At 43.9% G+C, this 26,200-nt stretch overlaps 1 protein-coding gene across 10 annotated transcripts; it reads right to left on the bottom strand.

The window, feature by feature from the left end:
• Nucleotides 1-328: 328 nt before the first annotated feature.
• On the bottom strand, nt 329-24,971 carry stxbp5b (syntaxin binding protein 5b (tomosyn)). Of its 10 annotated transcripts, XM_084684540.1 has the most exons (30): nt 24,144-24,971; nt 23,219-23,316; nt 18,251-18,332; nt 17,659-17,759; nt 16,656-16,790; nt 16,198-16,261; nt 15,997-16,080; nt 15,289-15,412; nt 14,965-15,043; nt 14,662-14,816; nt 14,429-14,501; nt 14,147-14,294; nt 13,937-14,004; nt 13,810-13,850; nt 13,061-13,281; nt 12,611-12,798; nt 12,172-12,297; nt 11,839-11,987; nt 10,199-10,282; nt 9,654-9,716; nt 9,399-9,458; nt 9,256-9,303; nt 8,191-8,244; nt 7,841-7,957; nt 6,780-7,022; nt 5,239-5,587; nt 4,860-5,025; nt 4,186-4,297; nt 3,614-3,834; nt 329-2,805 (listed from the first exon to the last, which is right to left on the bottom strand). In XM_084684540.1, the coding sequence occupies exons 1-30, from the start codon at nt 24,339-24,341 to the stop codon at nt 2,764-2,766; spliced, it is 3,693 nt and encodes a 1,230-aa protein (XP_084540666.1). In that variant the 5' UTR covers nt 24,342-24,971; the 3' UTR covers nt 329-2,763. The 10 variants fall into 10 exon arrangements, with proteins under 10 accessions (XP_084540666.1, XP_084540667.1, XP_084540668.1 ...); XM_084684541.1 differs by lacking the exon at nt 9,256-9,303 and having other exon boundaries at nt 24,144-24,970; XM_084684542.1 differs by lacking the exon at nt 10,199-10,282 and having other exon boundaries at nt 24,144-24,970.
• Nucleotides 24,972-26,200: the final 1,229 nt, after the last annotated feature.

Below are 26,200 nucleotides of genomic sequence, written 5' to 3'. Positions count from 1 at the left end.
TGCCTACCTGGTGCGAGAGCAGTTTCTGTTGCACTTCATGTTGCGGCTGGTGCATCTTTCCTAATTGAACTTCTCACTAATCTGTGGCTGTACTCCCCGTTTGGGATTTGTTTTCTGTCTGTTTAGTTATCATATTTCTGTGTGCTTTGGCGTCCCCTATAGGGACCGGGATGATTGTGTCGTGCAAGAAGGATAAGCAAAAAACAGACTTAATTCACAGGCCTAATCTTTTTGATTACGTGGACAATAGTTCCTTTCATGTATGCTACACATTTATGTCTATGTACAACTTCTGACAGACAAAATAATAGGCCAATAGGACAATACATTTATTAAAATGTTGTATTTATTTGTTTTCAAGTATGTAGCCTTTATACAATAGTATATAGACTGCATAGCCTATATACTGTATATAAATAAAAATAACTGAACCAAAAAATCTACTATGAATAGCCTAAATATCCCAGATGTTTCATGTTTTAAACAGAAGACAGAAATATGGCGCTTTAGAAGGGAACTCTCCTGTTGTTGTTTGGAGGGGAGAGTAAAACCACCAACAAGCTAACCAAGAAGCAACCTGTTTGTTGAATACATAGTTCGTTAAATGTACACACATTTTGCAAAACGTGATGGGTGCTATAACTGACTCTAAATCTCCAGAATTGTTTTATTTTCTGTTTGAATAATGGGCAAATTATGTACAGAATATTTATGGTTCTATATATTCTTAAAATTAAAAGTATATATCTGTTTCTCAATTATATAAATATATTACAATATCATTGAACCGACAGATCAGTCAGTACAACTGTCAAATGACAGACAGATTTAGTTCCGTCATATTTTGGTCCTCCTGAAACAAAGAAATAACTAAACAAAAAGAACAAAGAAATGCACACAAAAAGTGGTTGAACATACAAAACCAAATAGTGCAAAATCACATGATTGTTGTCCAGTGACTGCAGTTCAATAGTATCCAATACACATAGGTCAAATTTAGAAAACAGAAAATCCATTGTTCTTGTGTCATTTCACCACAGGGACAGCATTTATATCAGAAGGGAACAATATTTTGGGGACACACATCAGTACGATAAACCAATCCCCTTCTACAAACAGCAGTTATATGGATTCAATGTAATATACCCAGTCTTTGTCATCACAACCAAAAATACTCACAACCAATATTATATGCAATTTGGAGAATCAAGACAACTCTGTGAAACTTAAGAAACTCTTTGGTGTCAGAAAAGACCATGGCTACCGAGCTAGCTATGTCACTTTGCCTCTAACAGCCCTGTAAGATCAGCTGTTGTTGCATTGTCGACGACATTTGGCAGCAATCTGGAGTGAAGTCTAATCTGTCTCGTGTTAGTAAAGAACAAAATAAGAACCGAAAGAATGCTGCTACAATAACACAAATAGCAGCATTTCTTTGCATCTCTTTAAGAAAAAACAAATTACATTAAAAGTCTATCTAATCAGACAAGAAAAAGAAAAAACAAAACCTTTAAGCATTTTTTCCTCAAAACACCCTTTGTAATATACTGTCTATGCAATAGGTATAAATATAGATGCCCGTACATATATTCCTTAATATATGTACGTTCACAAACACAGAGGTTAGGATATCAGCATAATAGGTGGAGGCAGAAAAGAGTTACCAGGAAGAGGATGAGACAGAGAGAGAGATGAGCTTCATCGAAACACTATGTTGCTTGGCCATTTTTACTACAAAATGTTATTATTTTTATTTTTTTACCAAGTTTCCATTTGCTCCAAGAGACACGTGTTTCCGTTCTTAAACATATAAACACTATTTGACATCATCCAAAGCTTTCAGAAGTCATTCAAGACAAAAGTAACAACTTCCTTATAGAATGCCCAAAGAATTGTGGGAGTTAAATTTACCGGGTTTTCCAGTGCATGAGGAACTTGTTTCAGACGTGTAAACTGCTGCAGATGTATGCTGCACAAACCCAGCCATGATGTGGATGGACCCACTTACTGTACATCATTTCAAACAGGAGCAGAGTAACTTTGAGGAAAGAATCTTGGTTCTTTTTTAATTTCCCTCCTGCAAATTATTAAAATATTTAAACTGTATATTCATGACAAAAACTGGTGAATGGTGTTCTCAAAACAGACTCATCCAAACAATGACATACAATAATCGACAAGAGACATGGGACAGTCAATGCAAACCTGAACCTAGATTTTGAATGACGGAAAGATAACAATCATCCATTTATCAAACATTACCATTGCTATAGATATGACATTTCACCAGCATTGTCTTCATCACATGGGAAGTGTCTCTGCTTAAGAAGTCTGTTGTGTTTGTTTCACACTGGAGAGCATGGGGATGTCACCAGAACAACCTGTCAGCTCCACAGTTCATAGATCTCGTAGTCCTTCTCTTCCAGACTGCCAAACAGTAGCTTGCACACACAAAAGGAGAGCATTACTGAGGAATTAGTTAGGAAACAGTAAACATGCACTCTCTCTTTCTGTCTCCTCTGACTCTCAACAGGATGGAAATGAGGCCCGTCAGCGCCCAGATGACGTGGACTGACCATCCAGAACTGACCGCCCCTGACAGCCTCCATGCCCCCCGCCTGTGGGACACTCAGGGCATTGTGATGACAGAGGTCAAACATCGGTGTGGCACTGCGCTCTCGGGGGGAAGGAGGAGAGGAGGAGCGGAGGACAGGAAGAGAGGGATCTGAGCGGGATCTGTCCATCTCTCCAGACGCTTGGCCATCAGAGCTGGTACCACTTCTTATCCTTGTACTTCAGCATAATCTGAGGGAGACAGAGAGGGGAGAGAGACAGGAGGAGAGAGATGAACAAGGAGAAAGAAAGAGGGAAAGAAACAAGAGAGAGACAGAGACAGAAAAATATATGGTGTTACCGTGCGTGTGCACAAAAAACTTGCATGAGCAACCTAGTACACACGTCAGCATTTATGACAACAGAACTTTGAGTGAGACAACCCACATTCCTATAGCGGGTTTGGACCCTGCATATGCACATTCAGAAGATAACAAATGCTGCGGGAATTAGTGATGCAATCTGGCCAGACGAGACAACACATTTATGTTTCTTCAGAGCGCCCCTGCACGTTATTCCCTGAATCTTGTGAGACTGCAGAAACCTTTTCTTCAAGTTTGGATATTGAGAACTACAATGCATTTTGAGAGGGAAACGCTATTACCAGAGCTCTTTCACAGTGTTGTGCCAGGAGTAGTTACTTTAGTTTTGACCATTGGTAGTTGCCACTGACATGAATGCGTTAAAGGGGCATAGAGCACAAAACTAATTCGCGGCCGTACAATTTTAGGATTAGTTCAGATTTATGATTGTAAACATACGTTCAAGTTGCATGCATCATGTTTATAAATAGTTTCGTATGTAAAATTGTACTTTCCTACATAAATCTCCATATACTGTAGTATGACATATAAAACGCCAGGCTTTAGAAATGAGGCCCTAGAAGAGTGAGACAGACAAAGCGAAAGATAAAGAAAGCGAAAGATAAAGAAAGTGAGAGAGAAAGAAAGTGAGTGAGAAAGAGAGAGCGTGATTGCCACAACCAGAGCCAGGTGCTTACGCCATGAGCATGCTTGGAGAAGGAGTCGGCGCTGGCCATCATGGCAGCTGTCCTGTCCTCCAGCTCGCCCAGTTTCTGCCCTCTCTCGTCCAGCGCTATGCGGGCGCGTGCCAGGTCCCCCATTACCCCTGACGCCGCCCCCTTCATGCCCTCCATTCCCCCTGGGCCAGGGATGTGCTGTGCCAGGGAGCTGGAGGCCTTCCCTGCAGTCGTCTCTCCAACTAGCACAGGCAGAGCGAACAACAGAGGTGTCAACAGTGTGTCCTTCAAAATAAAATACCTTGAGTCTCAAGGAGGATCTAAGACATTATCTGAATTACTGATGATGAAGTGCTTAATTTCCACTTCAACCTATCACTGCACTGTTGAAGAGGTCTGGAAATCAAGTATTTCATTGCCAGTAACTTATTTTGCATATGCATGTACGTATAGTTTTGTTATGATTGGTTGTGTCTGTTGCGAGCACACTGAAGCAAATTCCTAACAACTACCTTGCCTTGGCCGTTAATATTCTGTTTTATATGACAAATTTGTACTTGATGGAAGGAGATATTTTTTCTTTGAGTACTCACAGAGGTCTTCTCTGTCCAGGGACTGAGCACCTCCACCAAACAGGCCCTTGAAGAAACCTCTGTTGGGGGCTTCTGGCGTCTCCACAGGGGTGAACAATTCACTCAGCATCTCCTGGAGAACACACAAATGCTTTGTGTCAATATTACTTTCACAGCCTCCATCTCAGGCAAGTCGCAAATGGAAATGGAATAAGCCCCAGATCAGGGGTTGACAACCTTTTTAAGAACAAGAGCAATTTTTCATTTTTCAACAAAAATGGGGAGCCTCAATGGATGGAAAGCTTGACTTGAGTTTGAGAGATGAAATAGCTGATATAGTTATTCAATGCTGCATTTTTTGTTGTTGCCTTTTTCAGTTTAGGTCCGTTTGTTAAGGAATAACAGAAATAAGACCAGTGGTGACTGCATCTCCAGTTGGGCTACTGACTATTAACCGAAAACCTAATCCTAAAGCTGTGTGGGAGCAACATGTTGCAGACCCTTGCCCCAGACCCAATATACAGGAAGAAAAAGATCTAAATATAACACTACGGAAATAAGAAACAAAGAGCATTATCCTTCCTTAATCCGGCCATCCAAATGAACATTATAAATTAGGTATTCAATTTAAATGGACACTATTAAGTTATATGCCGCCATTGAGACAGGGAGTTGAGACAGAGAGAGGGGCAAACCTGCAGGTTGTCGCAGGTCTCCTGGCTGTAGGTGATCCTCTGGATCTCCATGGACGAGTTCATGTAGAGGGCCTGGCCCAAGTTGGAGAAGCAGAAGGTCCTGGCAATCCTCATGTCCGTCAGGGGCAGGTAGTTTACATCCAGCAGGGGCCTGAGACTGGGCAGACTGGGGTAGAGGGAGAGAGGAGATGGGCGGAGTGGGGGGGGGGAGAAAATGAGAGGAGGGAAAGAGGGTAGAGCGAGTGAGAGTCAGAAATCAAAGCAGAATGGGGAAAACAAGTTCTCGACATTGTAGTTTCTACACTGTTACTTTGTAGAGTACAGTATCGACCAGTACAGTAGAGTCCAGTCCAGTCCTAGGGTGGTGCTGGTTAGGTACCTCAGAGCCATGATGTGTCCGTTGGCACAGAAGCACACGATGCAGAGTCCCCCTGCCAGCTGCACCACCTCGGCCCTCAGCACGAACGAGGCCTCTGTGATGTTGTGCTTGTGGACACAGACGTGCGAGGGCAGCGACACCACCTTGGCCTGCTTCTCGGAGCACACCACGGCGTACTGGCCTTCGGAGTAGGCTGGAGGCGAGGCCGGCGGGCGCCTCTTCGGACGCTCCTTGTCCTGGTCAGTGGCGTTGGGCTCGAACCACAGCTCACAGGGGCGGGGGATTAGGGCCCCTGACGTGTCCAGAAAGGCCATTGTCAGCACCCCTCCTTGTAGTCTCACCAGGGTCCCTAGGGAACACAAAGAGAGAGGGATGGAAGACAGCGTTTTTCAACATAAAGACATGAAAGGATCGACAAGTTGGCATGACCTTCAGAAATGCTTGTGTCTGGATTCCATCCCTTAGAGGTTCTAGATGGGTGCCTACATTTGTCTACATCAAATGCTCAACAAATATTATTTGTGAAGCAAGATTCACATCTACAGTCATGAAGGAGTAGAGAGGGAAAGGAGGTGATGGGATGGCCAAAGCAGGCTGCTTTAGAAGCATTCTGTTATGAAATCTGAGCACTATCTGAGCACTGCGGTTTAGTGCCCAAAGCAGTCTCACAATATCTATCAGAATACAACTTTTACATAAATGATGCACAATATCCGATATGCTGACTATATGTAGCATTATGTTATCAAAAAAAAATCATAAGTATGATGTTATGGGTCCTTGAGACTTTTTAGTTTTTGTTCCTCATGAGGAATAAGGCATGTATGGCCATTTTCAGGCATTTTGGAGTAATGGGGCGCCTGGGAAATCCTAGACTTAGGGTATGGCTTAAGGCGCCACCTATAGGCATACATGGGCCATTAGCGGACCAGTAGGAGTAAGTGACCTGTTGTATCATTGGGCCAAATTGCAACCGGAGAACCCTAATAAGAATAAGAATACCAACAAAAACAATAGGTTTTCTCCTACCGAAGGAACCCTAAATATAGCTGCAACAGCAATATAAATGTAAATGTTCATAAATGTAAACAACATTTCAAGACAATTGGAGCAATGGCTGATTTTAAGTTATTATTTTTTGAAATTCTTCACAATTGTCACTGTAGAGGAAAATCAATGCTGCAGACATCCCTGCACGCATGACTGACGCAATCCGCACGCATGATGTACCCCCTCAACCAGCTCGTACACAGAATTTGGGGACTTAGGGGCTGTAAATGGCATCAAACTGACAGATTGGGGCGTGGCCCGTAGCGCCACCTATTGTCTCACGTGGGCCATGTTTGGTATGGTAGTTACTAATACGCTGCAGTTTCAACATGCCAAATTTCACAACTTTTTACATTACTGGTCTAGGGGAAGCCATTGAATGACTCCCATGGTACAAACATAATACATTATACATTCCTCCTACCGGAGGAACCCTAAAAATGACATGAGTCATTTTAGTCACCACTACACCCCCGACCCATGTTACCTACCACAGGGTGAGATGCCCACAGGCTCCTGCAGCCTCTGGTCTCCGTCGGGGGGCATGGAGAGGGACACAGCCAGCACGGCACCCTGGGAGGTGCCCACCCACAGGCTCGGTCCCGGGGCGGAGGCAGGGTCGGTCTTCCTGGGGAAACTGTCACACAGCTGGAAAGAGGAGATGGCCTCCCGCGACTCTTTGTCTATACTGGTCACACTGGAGCTGCGCGAACGGGCGAAGGTGTTGTTGGTATCTGGGGGTCCCAGGGCGGTAGGCAGCCAGGGACAAACAGAGACAGTGTGAGACAGAGAGTGAAAGGAGAATATCCTACTTGCAGAGGAAAGGGGGCTGTCATCAGTTAGATGGGAGGTCTGAGCACGTCCGTGGAGATGCACGGGCCTTCACACAGATCCACACTTTGTTGCCTTGTGAGATTGAGGAGTAAAATTGTGTTTTCGAGGTAAAGGAACACCAATCTAGAAAGTACCATGATTGCATATCATCACTTAGAGGCTATAGTGTTTATTAGGAGGACCCGAAAAGGCCTGCTGAATTTTGACAGAAACATGTTTGACAAGCCTGATTCACCTACATTACGACCCAATTTGTTGGCCAAGAAGAGCCTTCCAAGTGATGAGGTCAAACGGGACATTTTAAACACTTCCAAAATCTACCACAAGGATAAAACCCATCCCACACACCCAGTCCCATACACCACAGTGCCTCTAGAAGAACAACACCCAACTGTACTATGGTTATTCGCTGATGAAACTATAGTTTAGTCTGGCAGACTTATGACAAAAAAACACCACAATGCACCCAATTCATGTAACTCAAAACAGCATCCTGTATTCAACAGTGGGGGAAATAAAAACCTTGTCAACAAGAAAGACAATCCTGAGGGCAATTTTGACAGAGAAAAACACAACACTTCCTCAAAACCAAAGCAGAAGCCAGAGATCAAACGTCCAGAAGGAGTTGCAGGGAAGGGCCCAGCAGAGAAGGGTGGGGTTAGTACTAGCTACTTCTACCCCACTCCAGCCCAAGTCAGACCACAGCAGGTCCACTCACTGAAGCTGCCACATGATTGACTTCTCTGGACGTCCAGCATGGGTGCTGTCCCTGGTCTCCTGGCTACCTTCACAGAACCAGACTGCTTGTGGAAGCACTGTCGTAGGACTATCTCCGCTGCACACCCCGCAACACAGACATGACAGTGTGTCTCAGCTCACAAGATTACGACAGAACTGCATTTTTTCACATTCACACTGACACGGCTTTTACTCAAGCCTCGTGACCATGCTCTGACACAGTCGGACACTTCAGGACATCGAGACAGAGAAAGTCATGTTTAGGTTGGTGAAGAGGTAGATGTGGTACCTGCAAGAAAACAGACCCCTCCATGCAAAATCACGGCTTACCCATGTCTGGCTTGTGCTCCGTGGTTGGAGAGCTAATCTTCCGTGACATCTTGGCTGCAAGAGAACAGACAACACGGTTCTTTACCACACTACTCTGTGGGGAAGAGCAGAGCACAGAACACTTATCAAACACTTTGATTCCCTCTCTGACATGGAGAAGACGCGGCTGGGTGAAGAGAAGAACACTTTGATCACAGTAGGCCTCATTAGGACCGTGAAGAAGCTTGGAAATGAAGATCAACCAGCTGGATTAGAACAGCAGGACAGAGGCATGACATTGTGTAGTTAGACATCGTGCTGAACAGCCGAGGCTTCGAGATTCACCCCCCCACCCCCACACAGACATACACCCTGTTATCTCCACATGCCCTGAGAGAGAATGCAACAGCAATGGGAAGTCTAAAAATCATAGTATTACACACACTCACGGCCTGTGATGTCCAACAGAGAGAGGAGAGGCAGGACAAGAGAGAATTTCGATTTTGTGAAATTAGTGGGGGGCGGGGGGGGGGGGGGAATTATGAAAGTAATTAATTTGGGCATCTTCAAGTAGGCCCTGCAAGGAAAGAGAAAACACCGCCAAATCCCTCAAATCAACGAGTGCTGATTCCCCAACGAACAGGTTAGACATTAGTACTGTGAAAGTTGAACAGGCAGATTGACTATGCTTTTGAATGGGTGCACAGTTTGACACGTGTTTACCCGGAACCTCAAGTTTTCCTGGTCTTCTACCTTATTTTCCTCTTCGATTAGGACAATAAGAGTTGTTCCAATGTCTGGTCCAACCAGCATAGTAAATCTGTCTGGGTGAACATGAGCCCACTGTTCACACCATGCATCACACCAAGGGTGACAGTATCACTTGACAGGTAGCCATTCCTATCAACGGTGTTCTCCCAACTATGGGTCATATTAGCTATGATCTAAAAGCCCAACGCATGTCCCCTTCATTGGCTACGGTAAGATGCGGACAGCGATTAAGGCGTGGCTTGGTTAGATGACAGCGTGTGGTCGTTTATAGAGAGAGAGAGAGGGAGAAGACAGTACATTTGGATCATACAGTACCAAAGTCATTGGCAACCGTCTTGGAAAAGCGCCTGCTTTTGGATTTCACTGCACATACGTTTAACAAGGAGACAAAGCAAAAGTACGTCAGCCGTTTGGTGTGTTGGACTGCTATGGAAACATGCAGCTGTGAATGTCCATACCCTTCTGCATAAACCTTTGTTGTTTGCGCTCTTCATCTGAGTTGTAGGGCGATGTGGGGCCTATCGTGGCAACAACATCACTTAAATTATAATTATTAAATGTTATCATTCCACTTTTCTTTGATTTCACTGCTTAAACACCATGTTTGTCATCAACATTGACAAACAACCCTATGTTATTTTTTTCCCCATTTAGGACTTGACTGACTTATTTTTTATTTTGGGGGGGGGGGGGGGAGAGACTAGAAGATTTACCTGATGTTGGGGACTTGCAGCATTCCTCTGTGGTGTTGGTTCCCTCGTTGGTTTCACACACAGCTAAGGAGAGCAAACCAAAGTTAGGAGGACATCTCCCACGTAAAACAACATCACAGGTTCCAGCCAAAAGATGGCTCTCACACCTCTTAATCTTCTACTTAAGCCATGTCATTAACTAGGCTTAACCAGAGACAGACAAAAGTTTAATTTAAGCACTCCTTCAGGGCAAACAGACAGTTCAGGAGTTGAGTTTTACTGTTGACTGTTAGACTTCACTTGAGTGATGTTGGCTAACAACACCATACATTAGACTAACAACACATTAGTCTAATGTATCTGTTGAACATTCACTCTGTTGAGTGAATTCCCTGATTGACAGTATAAGACATTGTGTTTAGTGAGGCTCCGTTCCTACTGGGAGGTTAGGGAGGGGCAGGTGGTCTGAATGAACCAGGTAGGAATGGATATCAAACCAACAGAGAGGAAGAGATAAAACTTGAGATAGAAGGACGAGAGATTGAGAACAACATGAAGTGACTTACGGAAGTGAGAGGATCGAAGTTTTTTCACAGACTCAGTATAAAAGCTAGACAGGCTGGACATGCAAGACGTCACAGGTGGAATGTCTTTACCAAAACCATAGAGAGACAGATACAAAAAGATGAGTAAGAAAAGAAATGGTTGGAAATCATAAGAAAACAGTAAAGAAAAAGCAGAAAAACTCAAGAGGCTGGACACTGGATTGACACTCAGCACATCAACAAAACAACACCAATATTCATTCAGAAGATGAAGGGTTTTTTCCCCATCCATTATACATTTTTGAGAGATAAAGTTGGTGCTGAGTAGTAAGTCCAGGTCTAAGACCTCTCAGTGGCTAGACTAAGCTATGTCAACACAACGAGACAGGAAGACATGAGAGGTGGGGTGCCAAAAAAGCGCATGAAAAAAAACGAGACAGGATTAACATGGTTTTGTCATTAGCAGTAATACAACCCTTAACACCCTCGTTTAATCCCTATTTTGCACTACAACATGATTATTTAACAGGGATTATGGTGAGGAGTCAAACAGTAGCTAAGCAGCCTTATAGCAGCGTGTAGTGGTAGGAAGTGTTTATATGTCTGTGAAACAGATCAGTAATATTCCCTCTATTGCCCCCTAGAGAGGGAGATGATGCTACAGCAGGCAGTGGTTGGGCTCACAGGAGGACGACCCACTAAACGGTCTTCTGGGAGACCTGATATTCTATTGCTCACTGACCTTAAATCACATTTTCAATTGACATAATGTTACTACAATAGCTACCGTATTTTTCAGAATTAAAGCCGCGGCTTGTACCCCGATTTTACAGTTTTCTTGTGGTTGTACGGCTTATATTTTGAAGCGGCTTATAGCCCGGTTTTAGAACAAAAAAGTGGCTTTGTCCCAAGATCTCTACAAACCGTTCAGATAATTTAAGGCTGAACACTTGAACGGGGGCTTATTACTTGAAAGAGGAATCATTTACTTTGTTGTCTCAGTTACACTATCAGGGCTTGAAAATACAGTGACTTTCTAAAGTAGGCAAATGGCTAGTAGAACATTACATTTCATAATAAGTTCAGTGAATCAAACAGCTGTAAGACCAAGTGAATTGGCTAATTAAACTTCGGTAGGCTAACCTCAGGATTTGCAAGCTAGCTAAACTTATACTAGATCTTAAATAATTTTGTAGATATAACAATGGATTTTGCCACTAAATAAGTGGCTTGGCTTTAATTCTGGACATACTATCCACAACTGAAGTGTGTTACAGCATGCTGTAAGATCGCCTATACTCGTGCATTGCTTGGTATCATTGTTCCCGTATCAAGTGCGGCATATATTCAAGTGCGGTTTATACTCCGATTTACAAACACAAAGCTCCCATTCTGGTGGGGTGCGGTTTATAGAAAATGCGTCTTATTTTCCGAAAAATACGGTACTTCATGAGATCAAACTGATATATTTTTGGAGATCATAGAAATAGTCTACAAAAAAAATAGTCTACATGAGTGGAAAAATAAAATAAAATCATTGCACTCAGGAGATTTTCAAAACAGTCTAAAATGGGGTCAATCTCCTAAAATCTCCTGCAGATTTTTCAAAAGCCGTAGATCAGCCAGGTGAGGAAGGTAAGTAAATGCTGAGAACTCCTGACCTCCAGAGGGCTGTGTTTTGCGTGGCGAGCGAGGCTGCCTCAGGTAGGGCTCTGTGGGGCTGTACAGCTCCAGCGTCCCCATATGGAGGAGCAGTGTCTTCTGGAGGTAGTCCACCACGGCCAGACCATTGCTGTTGCCAAACACCACTCTGTAACGCAAATCAGGGACACAAAGCTCAGACAGGATTCCTCAACATGAAGCTAACTGTGATGGTAATTCTGAATATCTGTGAGTTTTACAGTGAATGAGCCTAAGACAAATTCACAGTACAAGGTTGCCATGGTGACGAGTGACGGGATGGAGGTGACAGTGGTAATGAGTGAGGGACTCACAGGCCGTAGGCGGAGTTGACCGCCAGGCTGGTGATTGGCTGGGGTGGCTCTCCACTGACCCACAGCAGCTGCACCACCAGCTCCACCTGGTACCCCGAAGACTGATTCAGAGGGGTACTCCGCACCCTGTAAAAGGAGAGGACATACGCAGACACACACACACACACACAAACATAAGACCGATAAACACACACAAGGGTGGGACCACATGCAGACAAACATGGTCCATATTATTACGTTATTATAAATAGTTATTGATTTATATATACATTATTGTGGTGTACTATGTTATTACAAACCTCTATTACAGCATAGTATTTATGGATATTACAGCATATTATTTATGAGTTTTTAGGCCATCCCACCTGCCTCAGAATCTAACAATGCATCCCTTCAATAACAAAGTCCTGCTGACGACAGCCCGGCATAGGCGACATACTTGAGACATGGCACATTGTCCCTGGGCCCGTCAGTGGAGTTGCTGCCTGTGGAGGTCGGGGGGGTGGGCTCGCTCTCCTGGGGGCTGGAGGAGGTGGTCCCCGGGGTGGGCAGGGTGGGAGTCTGCTCCACTGGCCCGTCTGGAGAGCCCACATCATTCAGCTCACACTGCAGACGCACCTCCAGGAGCTGAGGAGAAAACATGCACCGTGAAGCAACACAAACTTCATCAAGGGTCAAAACAACACAAACTTTATCAAGGATGAAAACAGCACAAACTTTATCAAAGTAAATATAAAACTATACAGACGTCATCAAAGGCAAAAACAACCCAAAACTGTTAAAACCAATTAGAAATTCAAATCCATAGACAACATACTCACAGACACATAGTGGATATCCGACATTTAAAACCCTGTGGAACTAGGTGATGAAATAACATGGAAGTTACCTGAATCACTTCTGTGGTGACTTCCTGTTTGCTGAATCTGTAGATGATCACGTGGGCGGAGACTCCTGCCACACAGAAGATCCTGCTCTCTGGGCACCACGATAGGGTCTGGATGGCGAACGGGTCCTCATCCACGATATCTGTGCTCGGCTTCTCCTCCTTGCCACGAGCCCGCTCAAACACCTTGGCTGTCTTCAGCTTGTACAGGACCTGAAGCATTACTAGGAGAAGAGACATCAGGAGAGAACATGGCTTGAACTGTGCTACATATAATTTTATATTACTATTACTATAAATATATATATATATATATATATATATAGTTATAGTAATATAAAATTATATGTAGCACAGTTGATATCTATTTATATCTATATATCAACTGTGCTACATATAATTTTATATAACTATAGAAGAGAGGAATACCCCGATGCATAAATGAGGAATGAACAGCCAAGTCTGGTTTAACAGCCAAGAGTGTGCTCATGATACCACTCATGACAGTACACTGTTCATTTCTCTATGAAAAATCAATTTGCGTACAATGAACCACTGGGAAGTATCATTATCTAAAGAAGGGTTGCTGGCCAGCTCTAAGTAGATTGATGTTTCTCACAATTTGGAGGAGGATATAGCGTATACCTGGGTATACACACAATTACACCTCTGCATGAAGGTACATCCGGTCTAAAAGCCAACTCTGAGCCAACCCCCAGCCTGATATTACAGCTCCAGTGCAGAATACTTACACACAGAAGCATCCCAGAACTTGACTGAGCCGTCCGCATGTCTGTTTGTGAGGAGAGAGGAAGTGAAAATGTGCGTAACACACGTGCATGGTGACGCTGAGCCTCTGTGTCTGAGTGAACCACTCACCCTGTGACCAGGATCTCTGGGTAGCTGTGTGTGCCCTGGCCCCAGTTGCCACCACTTATAGGCCACTCCTACAAAGAACCACACAAGTATGAGACAGTTAAAACATGGCTTCTCCATTCTTCCTTTTTCTTCCAAAATACTATAAAACTGTTAATCAGTCAGTCGGTACATACAACATATCAAATCCACCAGTTGAGTGTTTTCTAGTACCTTCTTGCTGCATCCTTGTCTCTTCTGGCGGCAGCCCACAGAGTACAGAGCCGGTATGAGCTCAGCAGGACAGTCAGCGAAGTACTCGCAGCAGGTGACAGGAGACTCATGGATGCTCAGTGGGTAGGGGTTCTCAAAGATGGGATACCTACATCAACAACATGTAGTCAGCACTGTGATGACTAAGCTAATGGAGGTGAAATCATTCAATGTAGTTCATAATTCAAAGTTGGTTTTGTCATGGAAACCATGTCATGGGGTGACTCAAAATCTGGTAATCACCCTATTTGTCCGAGGTCGATCACAACCAAGTCCTTTTCAAGTAGAACCACGACTGCATAAGGCTCTTGGAAATCTGTTGAAGCGATGACTTCACATTCAATTACACAAAATGACAACATCAGAGAAATAAACAAAATTAACTTCAGCCCAGCTTTGACATCCATCCACGTCTTCGGAAGACAGCAGCTATGCACAACATCACGAGGGGTTGCCAGGTTAGTGCAAAAGCGTACCGTTGGGGTAAGGCGTTTCACACAGCGTCAGGAAGTCCACGATGGGGTAGTCCATTTCCAGGACAGTGGTGCTCTTGCCGTGCATCACCGTCAGACAGGACCTCCTCCCCAGCGTGTCGTAGGACAGCCCCCCGGACAGCACCATGAACGGATCCCTGAACAGCACCAAGCACAGTCACACACTCTACTGGGGAGGGGGCATGGATATAGACTTGGATGATTGAGCCTACAGAAAATGCACTACAACTATCACTAAGATAGTCTATCAGAATGGAACTAGGGTTGAGTGCCGGTGAAACCTACCCAGCTCTTGTTGTTTTGTACTCCACTTTCAGGATGGGCTTGCATGGCTCTGGCTTCTTCCCATCTTTGGACTGTTTACCTGGGACAGGGCAGCAGACAGGACATGTGATCTACACCAGTCTGCTTTCGATGTCTGGAACTGAAGGAAACGCACCAAGACAGTGGCCCAAAGCCTGTCTCTTTGTCTATCTGTCTGTATTTGCATGTGTGTCTGTCTGTGTGTATGGCTGTCTCTGTGTCTTCATCTGCAAATGTGTATGTGCATGTGTCAGTGCCTGCGTATGTGTATACCTGCATGTGTGTGTGTGACCAGAGGAGCCCTACCATGAGGTGTGATGGTCTGTACAGGCTTGGCGGGAGCGCGTACATTCCATGTGGTCAGAGTTCCATCAGAGTGGCTGCAGATGAACTGCTTCCCCTCATGGTGCCAGGCCACAGAGTGGATGGCCTGCAAGACACACAGTCATAACTATATAATAAAATATAATAACTATATATTACTGTCTTACTATTTAACTATATATTACTGTCTTACTAGCTAATAACTATATTTTACAATATAACTGTGTAATACTGTCTTACTATATAATAATACTGGTAATACTGCTTAACTATTACAGTACCAGGCCACATGCTGTGTATTCACACTAGTATTACTACAGGAAACACCCACCCAATAATAACAACATAATGTACTGTATTACCATAAATACAGACCATAAAATACAGACATACAGTATTAACTTGGTTAAATTAATTGATGGTATTTTTCCTATTCAGTACATTTACATTTAGTCATTTAGCAGACACTCTTATCCAGAGCGACTTACAGAAAGTACAGGGACATTCTCCTGAGGCAAGTAGTGTGAAGTGCCTTGCCCAAGGACACAACGTAATTTGCACGGCCTGGAATTGAACCGGCAACCTTCTGAGAAAAACGATTCCCTAATCGCTCAGCCAGCTGGCCAGTACCAGCACACAGAGAGAAATATCCCAGATGAACTCTGAGGAAGGTGTTCAGGGACAAATTACCTCATCATAGTTGTACCGGCAGTCAGCTTTCTTGCACTTCAAGTCCCACAGAACCACAATCCCACACTCATAGCCAATCAGGAGCTGAAGAAAAGAGGGGAAAAAAAACTAAACAGTGGTGGGGTTTTGTCAAAGAGCACCTCTGATGGTCAGAGGGGGGCTCTGGTCGAGCGTGGGAAATGTGCTGTGAGGATTCTATACCTTCCCCTCATCCATGGGGTTGTCACTGATGTGGACCACAGGCCCTGGGTGGGTCTTAGTGGACCTGGGGGGTGGAGAAAGAGAGAGAGACAATGAGAGAAAGATAGAGGTAATAGAAGAGAGGGAGAGAGGCAGTAGGAAAGAGAGGTGGGAGAGGATGAAGAGAGATTTGCAGAAAAATAAGTGGCGGATGGAGAGAGGTTGGAGTGACAGAAGGATTGGTAGGACAGAGAGAGAGAGAGATTGGAAAGAGAGAAGTTGAAGAAAGAGACTTCGAAGAAAGTGTTGTGGCAATTTTCAAGCCTGCTCCACTGCTCAATGGAATGTACCATGGCATTCTTCCTTGTTTTTGCAACAGAGAAGAAGGAAGAAACGGTTGAACTAAAGAAGTAAAAACATCCTGCATTGTTCTGTTCACACAGGGCACCTAACTACAGCTCTACGTGAACAAGCCTCACAGTTCGATGGCTTTGTTCCACATGATGACGTAGCCTGACAGGGTGAAGGACTCCACGTTGACGAGGTAGATGTTCCCTCGCTCCGTGCCGACGTACAGCCACTTGCTCTGGAAGGGCAGATGGCAGAAGGTGATCCTGCAAGACAACATGGCAATTCATTGCATTATTCCAGATTACCGTAGGCTAGCTGGATTATGCCATTTATCCAACTACTCTAACCAAGACTTCTCTTCCAGTTTTTCACAATTGGTAAAACACATTTCTTGAAACAGTCACCCATTTTCTCAAACTGTAAACACAAAACCACATCTTCAAACTGTTGGGGCTGTATGGTGGAAGGCAAACATTTACAGTAAAAATTGCTGGTTAATGTTGAACCATTCTTGTATACGGACACCACGGTGAAAGCTGACATGGTCCCAAACCACCATTAAAAACAAGTGTGAACAATTTTGAGTCATTGTGTTTTACAGATGACAACTGTGTTGTAGTTGTGTTTCCAAATGTTGCTAAATGTTTTTAGTGAATGAGAATGTGTTTAAAAGTTTTGCCAAAAGTGTGTCTGATTTGACAAATGGGTTTAGGCCACTGAACATTTGATTCAGAGAATGGGGTTTAGCAATTGTGAAAAACTGTAATGAGCCTACCAGGTATGAAAACCTGGTTTTATGACATCTTAAAAAAAAACAGCTGCAGTATGCCTATGTTCAAACATAAGCTTAGACTTGAACCATTCTGTTTGACTTCAACTGTAACATGCGTTCATGTCATGCGTGCATTCGAGCACACATACTGGATGTCTCTCATCATGCTCTCGAGCCCACATAACAAACAAGTGTCAGAAGCGTACACAGTGCAGCACTGTGCTACTTGATAACCAGACAACACCAGGTTGTTTATTTGCATAGTCCCATGCAAAAGCCACAAGCTCGTCTTGGGTAAAACCCGGTTGCGCAGATCCTGATCTCCTATACTGTGTTGAAGCGCGTCAAACTCAAATTACCTCTCTTTGCTGAATTTGAGCGTGTGCAGGATAGCCGGTTGCTTTTGCCTCAGGTTCCACAAGTGTATACTGTCATCAGTTAAGGCACTCACCAGCGCCCCCTGTGGAGAAGTGCAAAACCAAAACAACATTTATTAGCAGTATGAAACCCCTTGTTTTCCCCTTCTATGCAGATAAAACCTGCTATAGACAGAGCAGCTGAAACACAAAACCATGAGGTCATTACCGAAACATTTCCCATCCCCAAGATTACATTACTGTTTGATCAATTAGTTCACCCAGAGGCCATGTAAATCAGCTTGCTGGGATGAACAGTCCATTAACACAGAGCATGTCTCACACCACATTGACTAGGACGCAGGCTAGTAGGCCCACACTACACTGTGTGTGTGTTGTAGAAAGACTGTCAGGCAGCATGGGTGTGTTGCGACTTTGGGATGAAAGGCAGGTTGTGTGTGTATGTGTGTGTGTGTGATAGAGGGTCAAGTAACATGTGTGTTCCAACTTTGAGAAGAAGGGCAGGTTGTGTGTATGTGTGTGAGCTCTGGGCTGAAGGCCTCTGGGCTGAAGGCCTCTGAGCTGCGCGACCCACCTCGTTGACCAGGAACTGGAGCTGGATGACAGCTGCTCCGCTCTCGTGCTGGCAGTAACACTCCACTCCCGCACGCCCGAAGCTGCAGCCAGGCTCCATCAAGGAACACAACAAACTGTCAGCCACTATCGTACTGTACACTAAATGTTGTAATATGGAGCAACGTGGTCTTAATGGGACCCATTAAAAATGATTTCAGTGTGAACTCTTTGACATTCCCCTCAGCTGTAATGCCGCATGATCTCGGTTCCTCGAGTCAAAACACAGAGGAGCAGTGAGTGTGAAGCAATGGGCTTCCCTAATCAAATTCTTCTAAACAGCAGTCAGAACCAGTCCTATTTAGGCAGTGTGCCTTATAGGAGTTGGCACAAACATGCCTCCTAAATACAAGAATACAAGAATGAATAAATAAAGTTACACTATAAATAAAAACCTGAAGGCTCTGACAGACGCATTTATTACATTCAGTGCATTCAGGGCAACATGATCTCAGTTCTCCATTTGACTATTCAGATCACAGGATCTTAGTTTTATTAAGACAGTGATCACAAGGTCAGTCATGTGCACTTTGGCTTCCACTGTGGTTTTTTAAATGTGCTATATAAATAAAGTTGATTAATGTGTGTATGGTGAATTGGTTGGACATTACAGGCATTCCTTATATAGCCATAGAAAAATACTACTTTATAAGCATACTTTAAGGAAATGTGTAAATATTTGTAGGTGTCAAGTACCATAGGATCAGTGGAGCATTTCTGAGGAACTGGCATAAGTGGTAAAACTGGTTCAAAAGTCTTCATTTCCTTTTGTTACCCTTTTGTCGTGTGACATCTGATATACCAGCCCCAAACAGAGGGTGGCAGGGAGATCGGGGACTGAGGTGCTGAAAGAGTGGGGAGGAGAGAGAGAGAGTGGGGAGGGAGAGAGAATATGGATATACTCCACCTGACCTGCTAGCACACTCCAGGTTGGTATGAGGAAAGTCAATACAGGTGCCTGAGTAGAGCTTACAGGGAAAACAAAAACATGCTCTTCATCCACAAGAATTTAGTAGGCCAAACAAAAAAAATAATACAAGGCTCAGAGATGTTGCAGATGTTGACCCAGAACCTAACAGATGCTACAGGAACTGCCCAGCCTGTCCAGAACTGTACAACCTCAGGTGTCACCGACTAAACTATAATGATTGGTGAAGAGTAAACCTGTTAGGACTTCTTATTTAGCTTAACACTGTAGATAATAGCAGTAATAATCACCAACTAGAGAGGGTAGTTGTAGGGTGTGCTTGCTTGTGTCGGTTGCAGATGGGTCCGTTTATTATGAAACAAGCTATTCTAACAACGTCACCGGCAGTATTTTTCAGATGGAATCGCAATTCAAACAGTACCATCTGCTAAGTGAAAATATGCCCCAAAACACGTAAATAAGCTTAATATTTATTTAGTGGGAAATGGATTATTCAAAAGAAGTTTGCTGGAAGCGATCATTGTCAGTAACCATTCCAAATGCGTAGCCTGGTCCTAACCAGACTCTCGTACATTTAATTAGTACAGAGTCTGGCCTCGCTCCATTGACAACCGTTGACTTCCTTGTAGGCGGGTACTCAGTTGAAGTTTAAAACTATTGCATCTGCCCAGATCCACTCTGATCTGCCATAACCAATCGCTAGTGTTTGCCTTAGCCAATTCCTTCACCACTACTGTAACAGAGCTAGCACTAGCTGCCGTAGCTGGAAAATCAAACTGTTCCCGAACCCCGTGGGGAGGAGGGCCACAACATCATGGCCACCAACAAAACTCGGCAAAACTTGTTCTTTCTCCGGCTTCAGTTAATAGATATTTGGCAGTGTTGCCACAACGGACCGAATGGCTTTCGCTGCCGCCATTACGGAACTACAACACAAACAAGCGCGCAACATCATTTGATGTCAATCTAGAGCCCTGCATGAAGAAGCTGACCCTGGTAAATTGTGCTACGGGCAAGCTAGCCTAGCTGCTGTTGCTAGCCAAACTTCACTTCACTGTTTGAATGCGCCGAAAATGATTTTTTTTCTTGCGACATGAAGTTTAGGCTGTGATTGAAGACAGCAACCACCTCACAAGCTTGAGTTTAAATACATAATTTATGTGACATTACCGTATTTCTTCGATCCGCAGCATTTATTACACAATGTTCATTTTTAGGTACTGGTCTGAAGCCAAGCCATGGCTGACCTGGCTGACAATATAGCTGCAAGGTAAACCACGAAAAATCTTTTAGAAAATGATTCCCGCTCCACAGTCTGGCATCTACACAATCTTTAGCTCATAAAAAAGAACGAGTCGTGCTAACCTACAAAAAAAAGTTTATCGCTGAAATTCCAGTCGATTATCGATGCGTCTATGTTTTATGCAGAACTAGTTTCTTCAGAGTGTAATAGGATTTTGGTTGCACGGTTCGACACATGATCGTCCGTGTTGACAAAAAGCAGCTACCTTATTGGTGAAGAACGATCACATGTCGAACCGTGCGACCACAATCCTAATACGCTGTAATAGCGTAATAATGTTTAATGTCATAAGTTGAAAAGAAAAAAAAAGCCTCAACTGAAGAAATTCCAGTGACCTCCATAACTCTAACTATACCCATGCACAAACAAGGTTTTCATTTTTGTGGGATAGTAGACCAACATGGCTCCAGCAATATGACAGGTGTAATTGCTTTGTTCTGCTAATTTAACGACTTTAATCAATCATCAAGCACGGGCCACCAACAGCCATCAGACAGGCTCTGCTTGTCAGAAACTGCAGCATTTGTAACAGTGTCAACGAAAGTTGACACGCTGAAATTAGATATGTCTGAACAAGATTAACAAAGCTGTAATCAAACAATCCCTCCATGCCTTAAACAAACTAAGGTGGAGTTACAGCAGAAAGCCATTAACGGAGGCACCACAGTGGGCATCTCCTTGGCGCCAGGCATAAAAAAAGGGAAAGGGATAAAAGCCCAGCACCAGCCTGGCTCAGCTACAGCATAATGTTTTTTCTGACTGCCCTCTCCAGACAACCTTTCACCCCTGGGTTTCTTCAGCCCTCCTACAAGGGAGGATTTCTATATTGGTCGTCGTATCCAGTGTCCCTTATCCTTCTTAGCTCCCTCACAAACAAGAGTTGACCCTACAAACTGGTTAGATCAAGAAATGCACAACCTAAAGATTTGCATTGAGCAAGCTGTAAGTGGAATTCCAACTCCACCAACTGTGCTGTGGTCACTCATTCACTCATCTGTCATGCGTTCATTCACAGCTGACATTCCCCAATTGCAACTGAAAGAGTTAGATTTTAGATGGCACACAAAAGCCGTGGGGGAAAAAACATTTATCATGTGTGCTCATGGCCAAATTGAATGTAATTTTGGAATGTCACAAGAAGTGAGGTCACATACAGACACACTCTTGCCATCTCCTGCCATGACAGTGCACTATCTACAATATCAACCTAATACCAAGAAAGGAACTGCAACAGAAAACAGAAAACACTTCCTGGTTTGGTAATGCGGTCTGCCACACTACATTGCACAACCTTTCCTTCTACTGATCTTTTCTTTATTGAAAAAAGCATGTCTTGGCTAAGAGTTGTTTCTGTACATGAGATGGATCGATACAGTTTGTCTTTAGATAAATGGGCCAATTGCCTTGATGACAGTAATCCCATCACCCCCCCCCCCTCCACCCATGCTCATTAGGACAACATGTGTATTTTGGGGGAGGAGGCCTATGCACACCTAGCTGTCTGGATCAGCCACAGACAACACTGTGGACGGCCTATCCTAACACAACAGTCCAAGATCATTCTCACCATAAAGCAGATGGCTATGCATGTTCGGTGAGGGCTGGGGCCGAACTGTGCAATATAGATTAAGAAATACATCAAACATCCTCAAGCAGGAAATAACAAAAGTCTTCCTGAACACGGTAAGGTATCTGAAGTTACCTGACTCTCCCAAACCGAGCAGGGATTCCCCATGGGGCCTGCAAAAGGGCAAAGAAACCCGGTGGGTTTCCCTCTGTCTACAAGACGAGCACAGCAGCACCAGTGATGTTGACAGGACACACAAGACGGCATCCTGGCAAACACTAGGCCGCACGGTGGATTAGAAGCACAAGGCATGGGTGTCATCATGTCACTTCCCTCCCTCCCTCCCTCCCTCCCTTGCCCACTGCCAGAACTCAGGTCCTCTGACTCACTCATGCAATGACCACCTTTCATGAACACAGCCAGCTACGCCACTGAAAAGCAAGCAGTTCGATGGGTGGTATTTATACAGAGGAGTGAGTAGAACTCATTCAACTCAGTTCCACATATGGCAGCTGAGCTTTTTTATGCCACAGTGGAGATGGCATTAATGAGCCAGGTTTCTCCTGGAATAACACAGCAATGCTTTGAGAAAGATGGCACAATACCATCTAACCATCTGGGAGTCAGGTGGCTAAGCAGTTAGGGAATCGGGCTAGTAATCAGAAGGTTGCTGGATCAATTCCCGGTCGTGTCAAATTACATTGTGTCCTTGGGCAAGGCACTTCACCCTACTTGCCTCGGGGGAATGTCTCTGTACTTACTGTAAATCGCTCTGGATAAGAACGTCTGCTAAATGACTAGATGTACATGTAACCATCTAGTCTCAGGTGAACAGTATTTGAAATACTTCTTCTTTGCTTGAATGAGCTTGCTTGGAGCAGAATTGGAAAATATTATGTAGGGGCTGCAAATACCATCCCATATCAGTCAATATCTCCACTCCACAGCCATTACCAAGTATAGTGCTTCCTACATGTGAGGTATATAGATGAGTGTAAATACAATGTACAATACAGAAGTGGCAGTAGGAAGAGATGTGATTGGCACGACATGAGAAGTATAAACATTTTGACTTATAGACTGTTCAAAAAATGCAAATCTTTGTTTTTAAATTGTCTTTGTAAAAAGATACAGCCTCAAAGCTCCACTCTGCGTCCCGATGGCCAGTATCTTCTGCACAGGGTCAAACGCCATGGAGGACGGTTGATGAGGGAAGCCGTGACGCACAGTCTATATCAGAAAGTACACGGTTGTTAATACTATCGGTCAACAGTAACTGAATGCTAAGGTAAAAGTACAGTGGGGCTCTGAGGTTTTGGGGGCCCTAAACAAAAATAGTTTATGGGCCCCATTGATTGGCAAGGGGAGGGGGGGGCGAACCAACTGCGGGGCCCTATGTTTTAGTTTGTTTATTGGGTCGGGCCGGCCCTGAATGGGAATACAGTTTCTGTCCATGTTGTTCAGGCTTTGAACATTGGACAGTTCAATACTGTCTGACAGTGGTCCAAGAACTAGCCTCCCAAAGTGGAATAAAACAAATAGCCTGTTTGTTGACTGAAATAGTATGAAGCACGTGACAATGTCATAAACTGGACTACTAGAGACAACAAGCAGGCCTACTCTCAGCAGATAATTGATTGATCTTCATAATATGCTTGCAGCTAACTTGCTAATTCACACGCTTGCATGTGAAGCTGGCTCACCTCGCCCGAGGCATAAGTTCAATGCATTGCAAACAACAGTGTGTGCCTGTAGCTGTTTAGCTAAGCCATAGCTTTGCCTAAATGCTAAGCAATGCATGTGGGGAGCAGAGTCAGCTGACAGTGCTCTGTGGAGGATTTGACAGCTAGCTAGCCAGCATGCTAACTAGCTTAAAGGCTACCCTCACAACAATAGCTTGCTAATGAAGTACAATTTCCATTTCGGTGCTGTCCATGGCATTTATGCTACAGTTATTTTTAGTTTGCGCTGTTCATTTGACTTAGGGAACTGGATAATACGCTCCTACTGGCATCAGTCAATTCTGTTGGCAGTAGCATTGCTATCTAAATTCCTACCTTGCACAGCTGAAAATGTTCTGATTGTAGGGATTCTGGAATTGCATCGTTTTCCTTGTTTCCCGATTGTGCAGATGCAGAGGAGGAGGAAGCTGCCGTCAAGCCGTCCAAGACCTTTCTAATATTAAACTTCTTCATTTTCCCACAATATAGACAAGTATGAAACTGGGAGAAAAAAATGATCAGCGGAGTCACCATCAATTTATGGAGTGCTCGTTAAAGACGTACAGTTAAAATAATCCTCTGTTGATCTCACATGTTAGAGAGGGTGTTGTCACTGCACTCTCCATTTCATAAAACAAAATCACCCCGCTGATCGCGAATAAACATTGATTGAGTCGTCTACGATATTAATTTTGAACCACTGACATTGTAGTAGCCTATTGACGTTTTTCAGTCGGACTCAATCGTTTCCGTGAGCTCCTCTGACAGGCAAAACCGAGCTAGTGGCTAAACACGGAAACGCAATGAACTGCAGCAAGGACTCGAGTACAGCAGCAAGGACTGAGTGTGCGCTGTTAGCTAGCGTCTGAACACCCGGATGTCTAGAATAAAGCGTCGTTAGGAAGACAGGTCTGTAAACTTTGCTGTCCCACTAAACATGGTCGAAGAACGCAAAGATTATGTTTTTAGATCATTTTGTTAGGCAACTCTTTTCATGAACCTACGCGAAAAGCATCTTTGAATATTCTTGTGTTATTTCCTGGGGTGATGGGTGAATCGGTTTCAGGGCCCAGCATTGCACAGCATATCTGTATCTAAAAACGGCACTATTCCATTTGTATTAGGTACATTTAACTACAGGACAGTTACTCAAAACTGCGCCTATTTTATTTTCAATCCCCTATATCCCCCACTAGGTGTCTCTGCCTACACATCTTCTACACAAAATGTAGACACTTGAGGGAACCATTTATCAACAAACTATTCTCTCACTTTTGGCGTCTCAAAAACTCCAAGACAATATCCACATATTTGAATTACTTCCTTTTGGGAAGAAATATTACTGTACAATTATTAAACAAGAGATTTTAATTATTTTGTAGAAGGGAGGCTGCCTATATGGTTGTTTTGTACCCCCTCAACCCTTTCTCAGGGTTTTCCATGAGTTCTTGCCATTGCAATTTTCGTCATGGCCATACCTCGAAGACCAGCTGTTGTCCAACACAAACACCGGCACATTCCTCTGCGCCATCTGCTTTAACACACCGGCTTTATGAATGAATAATCACTGCATCACGAGTCTGACCACTGAGGGCTGTGCACTCTTTTAGGTTGCAAATCACGACCTCACCTCGGAACATCTTTACGAGAAATACTTAACACTATGCCTCGCGAGGCCGATCTGAACTCTGTGATGTTGAGGGATTGTTAATGTCTTCGGAGAATTGAAGTCAGTCGATTTAAAATTAGTTCAGCACCATGGAGAGTTACATTAGGGCTTGGTATACCATCTCATGCAACATTGGCCTTAAGGACAGATTGGAGATATCTTTGATATTTAGTATCAAATAATACATTATAAGCATGTATTCCACTGTTGTCGGGTGATGGAATTGATGACGTTTTCACACGAGAATAGGCTATCAGATGGACAGTGTATAATCTTCAATGTAATAATTTATATTATCGATGAGAGTTTTTGGTGTTTGTCCAGATCAACACCAAATGGAGGCAACGTCCCTGCTTGACTTCAGAATCTAGGTCTTGTGTATCTGGGACATAACATCCCAATTTAGTTGTTGCCACTCCTTCACATGCCCTCAGGCACACAAGGTAAAGTACAATCAGTAAGTGTGTCTTGCATCACTCCTGAGAGTGATAGAAACACACCAACCAGTATTCAACAGTACCCTACTAGGGCTTTCTCAAGGTTCCCTGCAAGGAAATATCACCTCATGACTTTTTGGACACATCGAAGGAACCTCAATGTTAGACAAGTGGAGCTGGATAGAGTCACAGTAAGCACGGGTATATAGAACAGATCCCTAGACGCACAGCAAGGACACTGCAAAGTAAAACTACAGTAGAGCAAATAACAGATGGGTGTGTAAAAA

Source organism: Hypomesus nipponensis, chromosome 3 (genome assembly GCF_054491055.1).
Source record: "Hypomesus nipponensis isolate SF chromosome 3, ASM5449105v1, whole genome shotgun sequence".
Lineage (NCBI taxonomy): Eukaryota > Metazoa > Chordata > Actinopteri > Osmeriformes > Osmeridae > Hypomesus > Hypomesus nipponensis.
Note: the sequence above shows the minus strand (reverse complement) of the source record. Positions and strands in the feature narration are given on the sequence as shown.

Coding starts and splice junctions, on each gene's coding strand:
- stxbp5b (XM_084684540.1), bottom strand. CDS start 24,341: ATGGTGACTCCGCTGATCATTTTTTTCTCCCAGTTTCATACTTGTCTA. Junction 12,799..13,060: donor TCACCACAGAAGTGATTCAG/GTAACTTCCATG, acceptor TTTTCTCCTCAG/CTCCTGGAGGTGCGTCTGCA. Junction 12,298..12,610: donor GACAATGTGCCATGTCTCAA/GTATGTCGCCTA, acceptor CTCCTTTTACAG/GGTGCGGAGTACCCCTCTGA.